This window comes from Rhincodon typus, chromosome 17 (assembly GCF_021869965.1).
Source record: "Rhincodon typus isolate 14 chromosome 17, sRhiTyp1.1, whole genome shotgun sequence".
Classification (NCBI taxonomy): domain Eukaryota; kingdom Metazoa; phylum Chordata; class Chondrichthyes; order Orectolobiformes; family Rhincodontidae; genus Rhincodon; species Rhincodon typus.
Window position 1 is genome coordinate 1,667,106 of NC_063348.1, and position 9,121 is coordinate 1,676,226.

The 9,121-nt window shown below is 48.7% G+C and overlaps 1 protein-coding gene across 4 annotated transcripts in view; it reads right to left on the reverse strand.

Moving 5' to 3' along the window:
* cpt1ab (carnitine palmitoyltransferase 1Ab (liver)) overlaps nucleotides 1–9,121 on the reverse strand; it is a 46,034-nt gene that overhangs the window by 32,000 nt on the left and 4,913 nt on the right. For all 4 annotated transcript variants that reach the window (XM_048607015.1, XM_048607017.1, XM_048607018.1 and 1 more), the window contains 6 exons: nucleotides 7,935–8,090; nucleotides 5,958–6,097; nucleotides 5,690–5,861; nucleotides 4,749–4,850; nucleotides 3,077–3,214; nucleotides 2,179–2,256 (listed from right to left, as the gene is read on the reverse strand). In XM_048607015.1, coding sequence (XP_048462972.1) covers nucleotides 2,179–2,256; nucleotides 3,077–3,214; nucleotides 4,749–4,850; nucleotides 5,690–5,861; nucleotides 5,958–6,097; nucleotides 7,935–8,075 — 771 coding nt within the window. In that variant the 5' untranslated portion in view covers nucleotides 8,076–8,090. The remainder of the gene's footprint in view (nucleotides 1–2,178; nucleotides 2,257–3,076; nucleotides 3,215–4,748; nucleotides 4,851–5,689; nucleotides 5,862–5,957; nucleotides 6,098–7,934; nucleotides 8,091–9,121) is intronic.

Below are 9,121 nucleotides of genomic sequence, written 5' to 3' on the forward strand. Positions count from 1 at the left end.
GCAGTTCCCACTATCTCTGATTCGATTTTAACCCCACTGCGAAACCTCTTCTAAGGATGCCTAACCTGAAGAAGTTACCCTCCTCCCTCCGGACAAACCTCAAGGGATCTCTCTCCCACTGCAACTCTCTCGTAATCTCTTCGGCCCTGAAACTGCTCGACCATGTCCTGAAGCAAACCAGGTACTACAGCCACATCACCTTCCTTAGCACCTGCCTACGGAACCAGATCATCCCCAATGGACTACAATCCACATTCAAGCCTTCCCAATTTGGCCCCAACCGTGATAATATCTACACTCATGGGGTTGAGATCCTGCAGAAGCGTTTCTCCCTGCGACTCCTGAAACACACACTTGCAGCAATGCGCCGGCATCTCCAGGCACTACAATCAAGCCTACCCCAGCTCAGAGCCTCCCTCTCCCAGACCTGCAAAGGACCTCTCCTAAGGCTTTTCTGATGAAGGGTCTAGGCCCGAAACGTCAGCCTCTCTGCTCCTATGATGCTGCTTGGCCTGCTGTGTTCATCCAGCCCTGCACCAAATTGGATACACAATTGGCTTGATGGTCGGAAGCAGAGGGTAATAGTTGAAGGATACTTGTTGGACTGGCAGTGTGCCTCAGGGGTCAGTGCTAGGCCCATTGCTGTTTGGTATCCATATCAATGATTTGGATGAGGATGTATGAGGCATAATTAGTAAATTTGCGGATGACACTAAAATAGGTGCTATCGTAGACAGTGAGGAAGTTTATCAGAAATTACAGCAGGATCTTGATCAGCTGGGGAAGTGGGTCGAGAAACGGCAAATAGTGTTTAATGTAGATAAGTGTGAGGTGTTGCATTTTGGAAAGTCAAATCAAGGTAAGAGTTTCATGGTGAATGGTAGGGTCTTAAGGAGTGAAGTGGAACAGAGGGACCTTGGAGTTCAGGTGCACGGTTCTCTGAAAGTGGAGTCACAGGTAGACAGGGCAGTGAAGATGGCTTTTGGCACACTGGCCTTCATCAGTCAGGGAATTGGGTATAGAAGTTAGGAAGTTATGTTACTGTTGTACCGGATGTTGGCGAGGCCACACTTGGAGTATTGTGTTCAGTTTTGGTCAACTTGCTATAGAAAGGATATTATTAAACTGGAAAGGGTGCAGAAGAAATTTACAAGGATGTTGGCAGGACTCAAGGGACTGAGTTATAGGGAGAGGTTGGGCAAGCTAGGACATTTTTCTTTAGCGTGTAGGAGACTGAGGGGGAATCTTATAGAAGTGTATAAGATCATGAGAAGCATGGATAGGGTGAATGCACTTTTTCCCAGGGTTGGGGAATCGAGGACTAGAGGGTATCAGTTTAAGGTAAGAGGGGAAAGAATACATGGGAACCTGAGGGGCAACTTATTTTACACAGAGGGTGGTACTCATATGGAATGAGCTGCCAGCAGAAATGGATGAGACAGGTACATTAACAACATTTACAAGGCACTTGGATGAATACATGGAAAGGAAAGGTTTAGAAGGATATGGGCCAAATGCAGGGAAATGGGGTTAGCGTGGATGGACATTTTGGTCAGCATAAACCAGGTTGGGTCGAAGGGCCTGTCTCTGTGCTGTATAACCCTATGACTCTATGAGTACAATTTTGTCATTGAAGAAACATTTGGATAGATACATGGATGAGATAGGTATGGAGGACTATGGGCCAAAACGCATGCAAATGAGACTAGATTAATTGTGAAAACAGAGCAGTGTGGACAAGTTGGGCTGAAGGGCCTTTTTCTATGCTGTAACCTCTATGACACTAACGCACACATGTTCTCATTCACACACATATAGAAACATAGGCACTAATACACACACACACACACACATAAAATGTTCTCTCTTATACACAAACACTATCACTCACGCACTCACTCACAGTAACACACACACACTCTCTCATGCGCACTCACATGCACACACTAACACGTACTCGCTCACTCACACGCACACACACACACACAACCTCAGAGTGATACACGTGCACTAGCCGTTACACATACTCTCAGACCGTTACATACACACCATTACACAGACTCTCAGTTATACACCCACACATTCACTCAAAAACACACAGACTCACACCCACACACACAAAAACATATACACAGACTCACATGCACATTGACACATACATGTAACAGCTGGACTCACCATTGCGTAGTAATTGCTGTTCACCATGATTGGTCCACGTCCTCGAAGATAGACATACTCCTCCCACCAATCACTGACCTGTCCGAGAGGGTCAAAGCGGACAGTGTTACACGTTCCTGTCCCACACTTTTACTACAGTCGATGGTGCGTAACCCCTTACCCTGACTCCTGACCCAGAGGGTCCTGCTGTACAGACACCAAGCAGACTCAGGTACCTCACCCTGAACCCTGAGCCCAGCTGACAGGATGAGGGGAAGGCTGTTGCACAGGAATCCAAAATGCCAGTGCTCAGGTCTGGGCTGGAGGTACCAGCTCCAAATAAGACCCAAACACTGCACTGAATGAGAAAGTGGGCGAGAGAGAGGAAGAGAGGCGTGGGTAGAGACCGAGAGCGAGAGCGAGAGGGAGGAAGAGGGAGACAGAGAGAGACAGAAGACAACAAAGAAAGATAGATGAGGTGGCGACAGGAGCTGCTGGAGCGAGTTAGGCAAGGGGAGAATGGGAGTATTAAAAAGGTCTGTACCCTGCTGATAGAAGCTTAGACTCTACAGTGTGAGATACCAATGGACTGTGGCCATTCACAGCTCGAGCTGCTTCAGGAACAGGTATCAGCTCATGCTCACCCTGTCACAGCAGCTGACTGGGTGGGGGGGCAGGGGGCACAAAGGGAAATGCCAGAGTTGAACCCAGAAGTGGGCAGTGGGTCTGCAGGAGATTACTGCCTGCTCATGGGGGGGGGGGGGGGGGGGCAGGGAGGGGGGAGGTGGTGGGAGAGCTGTTAATGACTGTGGCTGTCCAAGTGCAGTCACCCAGAGCCCCAAGCCTGGGCTTGGGGACCAGAGCACAGGCTGACCAATAACTAGAGAGTCTGACCCTCACACTCGCTGCATTCACTCACATAGTTGGTGGCCCACCATGATTTCAGCTTCAGATACCACTGCAGCCTTGGCGCTGTTTTCAGCTCAAAGTCCCGAGCGAGTGCTTGCATCCGCTTGAATTTCTCCTCATCCAGAAGTGGCTGCACTGACTCCAGGTACTGGAGAGAGCAAACAGTGAGTCAATCTCAGCAAATTCTATCCACATCACTGCCCAACAATACATCCCCATCCTTACAGCTTACTGGTATCACTGTGGTCCATAGAGGATCTCTGCTATCATCACTGGCAATTCTGCTGTGATCTCTGTGGGGGTCACTGGCAATCACCCCATGATCGCTGGTGATCCCTGTGAAATCTGCTGGGAGCATCGACAATCCGATGGTGATTACCTGATGACCAGTGCTGGGATCAGAGGGTTGATCCCTCTGTGATCTCTACTGGTACCGCTGGTGATTCCACTGTGATCTTGGCCAGGATCCCTGGTGATCTTGCTGTGATCAAGACCACCCCTCTGAGATCTCGGTTGGATCACCGTTGATCCCTCTGTATTCTCTGCTGGGATTACTAGCAATCCCGCTATGATCTCTGCTGGGATCATGGTTACATTGCTTCTATCACAGAGTGAGCAGACACCCTACTGTCCCTGAGCTCATGGACAGGCAGGGCCTATCGCAGACTGGGCGGGGGAGTTTTTTTTTTATTTGATCATGGATGTGGACATCACTGGCTGGGCCAGCATTTACTGCCCAAACCTAATTACCCTTATGAAAGTTAAATGATCAACCCCATTGCTGAGAGTTTGGAGTCACACGTAGGCCAGATGGCGCAAGGACAGCCACTGTGGTTGACAGCTGTGTCCAACCTATTTCCTGCGCTTCTGCACCCCCCCCCCCCCCCACCCCTTCCCTTCCCTTCACTTCCACAACAGCGATAGGATCCCCCAAGTCCTCATCTACAACCATCCCAGCAGCATCCCCATCCTACGGATCATATGCAATTATTTCCATCACCTCCAGTGGCATGCCTTCATCAGACGCACATTCCCCTGCCCTCCCCTCCCTTGTCAGTATTCTGCAGGGACCATTCCTTCTGAGAGACCCCAGTCTGCTCCTCCTCCAAATTCCACACTTACATGGCACCTTCACCAGCTGGTCACTGTGATACTGAACCCTGTTCAATCTATACACACACACACACACAGTTTCACACGGTCAGGAAGGAGAGATCATCTGGAGTGAGATACAGTCTGAGTGAGTGTACAGTTCAGGCAATGTAGAGGCACTGTGGGAATTTGGTGCGGATGGGATGAGGTTTTTCGGTTCCTAGTTTATGAGGTCTTTCTCCAGGCTAAATTGAAGCCCAGAATTGGGGTACGCAGCACTAAAGAAACAGTGAAATCACAGGAAAACTATGAGTTCATTGGTTGGTAGGTAACAGCTAATAGTTTGACTTTCCATCATTGGTTACTTTCTGATTAAAGGTAAATAGGAGAAATATTTACAGATTACAAATTAAAAGACCAGTAGAAAACGGAGATGCATGCCAGGCGATGTGTTGTAACTGCATGACGCAGGAGCTGTGAATCTCATTGTGGTTCATTGTGACCATCTTTGTAGCAAGTGATAAAAACTGTGATACTGAACAGGCTGATGTTGGGGTGAAGGTTTGGTTGACACTCCTGGTATCACATACCCTCCTCATGGTGTCCTTCACTGATGGCACAGGCAATCGGGGCAGAGACGTCTGGAAACTGTTCATCAGGGGCTTGCGGCCAGAGAATATTTTCACCAGCAACTGTGAGGACAAGAGAAGATAACAGGCAATGAGGAATCAGGGCACGAAAAGGCAGGAAGAAGCTGGGAACAGTGCCCAGATCAAACAATGTCTAGATCAAAGTGTGCAAGGCATGACCAACACAGTTGTGTACACTGGTAACATGTGTCATTTGCTGCAATGTTGAATTGAACAGCTCTCTTGGAGCTATATGCAACTTCATCACCCTCAACCGTTGACTTTTTGAGGTCTCCTGCCCTGAACAGGTCTTGATGCCTGGAGCACCGGATGCCAAGGGCCACACAGATGGCAGGGGCTGGTCTCAGTGGCATTCTCGAGGAAAGAACATCAGTGTAAAACCTACACTGATAAAACGTTTAGTTCACTCAGGGCAGTGACTTCAAAGGAATTCGGAGATTCACATATATATATTAATTAATTAAAGCCTTCTAACTGATTAAAGATTTAACAGCATCTTGGGTTTGTTTAGTACATCCTCATCAGTGGTGTGACCCTTTGATCTTTTACCTATACATTTTGTGTCTGATACTACCTCTCCCACTAACACCTGAGGAAGGAGTAATACCCCAAAAGCTTGTGTTTTCAAATAAACTTGTTCGACTATAACCTGGTGTAACCTGGTGTTGTGTGATTTCTGACCTTTCTTCACCTCCACATCATGGCTTTCTGAAAGAACATGATGCCCCAAAGCAGGTCTGTATCTGTCCCGGACTCTGAGGAGGACTAACGGGAATCTGTTTGGACAAAACCAATGGGGAGATGGAGAGGAAGAGACCCCAGTCTGCCTTGGGTTGGGGGAAACATTGATTATCCCGAAGCCCAAGAATGATTTTACTTACCATCCAGAGTTTGACATGGGGCGGTGGTTTTCCGTGTTCAATAAACATCCAGCCGTGATAGGAGAGCAGCAGTTTGAGAGTCTGCCGCATTGTGAAAACCAGGGCCAGCCAGAGAGCTGTGCCAAACAGCAAAGCACTGAGAACGCTTTCAGTCTGATTCGACAGGTAACCACTGAGAAAGGGACAGGGATACACACCGTTAGAATGTCAGCCAAACACAATCCACATGACAACCAGCTGGAGAGTTTGATGTGTTTCAATCACCTACTTGGTGGGAAGGTGATCTCTGATCTTGTCGATCATTCCCAGGGAGGGATCCATCCGTGCATACGTTGTCGCAATCACTGCAACCACCACGAAGAGCCAGCTGGAGGGGCTGGCTGGGTAAACTCCAGTCAGGATACCATTCTACAGGGACAGACACACAACATGGCACTCAGCATGGGGAAAGCAGAGTTCAAATCCATTCCACATCCCACTCCACCCCACCCCACCCCACCCCACCCCTAGCCTCCCCCCCCACCCCACCCACACACATACCGTACACTTTCTTTTCTGTCCAGAGCCCTAACACCATGTGTCAGCTGTGGCAAACCATTCTCCCACCCCCAACCCCCCAACCCCCAGCACAGCCTAGCAGTGACCACACGATGGAGAAGAGAAAAGCAGCTGAGCTGCTCACCATTACAGGGCTGTGCAGCTTGACAAGTTTGCCTGCAGTTTCATCAGCATTCCTTTGGCTGTAAAGCGACTTTTGACAATCTCTGGTCCTGAAAGGTGCAACAGAACGTACAACAGTATCGCACAGGAATAGATCCTTTGGCCCCCGATGTCTGTGTTAATCATGATGCTATTGTACACTAATCCCATGGTCCACGGTCCATAAGGTCCTACTTACTGCCTGTTCATGTGTCTGTCTATATGCCTCTTAAACTTTACTATCACACCTGCTTCTACCACCTCCTCTGGCAGCACCTACCACCCTCTATGTAAAAAACATTCCTCGCACATCTCCTTTAAACTTTTCCCCTCTCATCTTAAACCTATTTCCCTCATATTTGGTATTTTTACCCTGGGAAAAAGATTCTGACTACCCACCCTCTCCATGCCTCTCTTAATTGTATATATTTCAATCAGGGTGGCCCTTAGCCTCTGACTGTCCAACTCTATGAAAATGATATAAGTTTGTCCAACCTGTCCTTATAGCTTTACCAGACAACATCTTGGTAAACCTTGATGCACCCTCTCAAAGACTCTACATCCTTCCTAGAGTGTGGCAACCAGAAATGCGCACAATACACCAAATGTTATATCTGAAAGTATTCACTCCTTACAATAAGTGAAACACAATTGATTTCTATCCACCATGTGGTACAACTTACGTTCAGACACAGTACGGCACTGCCTCAGCACTGGGCCCTCCGACGGTGCGGCACTGCCTCAGCACTGGGCCCTCCGACGGTGTGACATGACAAAGTGCTAACAAAGCTGCTGCTCGATTGATTGTCCATCCAATATTAACATCCTCTCAGTAACCGCCATCTCTACTGTCTACAAGATGCACTGCAAAAATTCACCAAGGCTCCTCAGACAGCACCTTGCAAATCCACAACCACTTCCATCTAAAAGGATAAGGGCAGCAGATACATAGAAACATCACCACCTGCAAGTTTTCCTCCAAGCCACTCACCATCCTGACTCGGAAATATATCATCATTCCTTCACTGTCACTGAGGCAAACTCCTTCTCAAAGGTCAGATGGGTCAGCGTGCAACTCATGGACTGCAGTGGATCAAGGTGGCAGCTCACCACCACCTCCTCAAGGGCAACTACGGACGGACAATAAATGCTGGCCCAGACAGTGATACCTACATTCCATGAACAAATGGAAAGAACTTCTTTTACAAAACCGCTATCTGTTTGTCATAAATAGTTCACTCCATCATGAACCAATGATCTAGTGTGATTTGCCGTTCCCATTGATAATCTGAGCTGTTTGCCTGGCTGAGTCAGCCTGTGATCCAGGATCCAAAGCGAATTGTTTCACAGCCTAGTCTTGAAGAGAAAGAGCCGCTGCTGTGTGAGTCAGGCCGATTGAGATGAAGGTTTCTGTCTAGCTGGAATACCGTGTGGCATCAGTAAGCTGTGTGTGAAAGCTGGGGGTTCAATCTACCCCAGACTCGGATGGTCCCCCTGAACTAGTTAACAGGAAGAACCCCCACTCTCTCCAGCCCCGGGTGCTCACCCTGTATCGGCAGATCCTCTTCTTCCAGGAGCGCAGGCCAGACAGATAGACCTGTTTCAGAGCCTCGTGGCTCAGGTGTAAGTCAATGCCATCAGGGGTGACAGTGAACTGAAAGGCCACAGCCTGGTGAGCTTCTGCCATCCCTGCTGGCTAAAGCTGAAAAAGAAAGCACACAAAGTGTTATTATTCGCAATGAACATGACCAGCTCTCAGCTCCTCTGCATCCTTGCCTCACGCATCACTGGCTCATACAAGTGGGCACAGTGGGGGAGGGAGGAGAAGGTGGCAGAGTGGAGATCAAGGTGAGCTGGCAAGGGGAGGAAGGGACATCGAGCAGGAGAGAGGGATCAGCCCTGGAAGGAAGAGAGAGTGAGGCACAGGCAGGGAGGCTGTGTGGGGAACTCTGTGAACAGGGCTGCACTGTGTCATGCTCCTATTGCTATCCCAGAGGACAGGTACAATAACACAGCACAGAGTAGCAGCTTCCAATCTCAGAATCTCATTTGGTCGGCCGTGCAGTGAATGCCGAGAAGTGACTGGAGGTCAACTACAACAAAGTGTTCCACTGCACTTGATTTCCTAAAGTATGGAGTCAGTAACAAAACAGTAGTGAATGTGCCACATGTTGAAGGGACTGAATATGTCTGTATGTCCATGATCCAGCTCCACTTCATACCATCCCAACTGTGTTCTGAAACAACCCGCTCCTTTGGCTGTCATAAGCCCCTTCCCTCACAGACCCCTCCTCACTCACAGCCCTTTCCCCACCCCTCACAGACCGCTCTCACATGTCCCCCTCCCTCCTCCCTCACAGCCTCCTCCCTCCTCCCTCCTCCCTCACAGCCTCCTCCCTCACAGCCTCCTCCCTCACAGCCTCCTCCCTCACAGCCTCCTCCCTCACAGCCTCCTCTCTCTCGCTCAACAACCAACTTTGAAAAACAACCACGATTCATTATTTTGCGATTCAACCAGTTCTCATGTTTCAGTCTAATGTTATGGAAAACATCTTTCACTGAATCATTTAACCCAAATTTTTCCTCGGGAAAAGATAATCCTTTCTCAGTGTGTTAACCAAAATCTATCAGTGCCCTGCACTATTAAGTCAAACCCAATACACCCAGTGCCCCACACTGTAAACTCAACACTGTTAACCCTCACTGGGACCTGGGTGTAGTGTGATATTTACC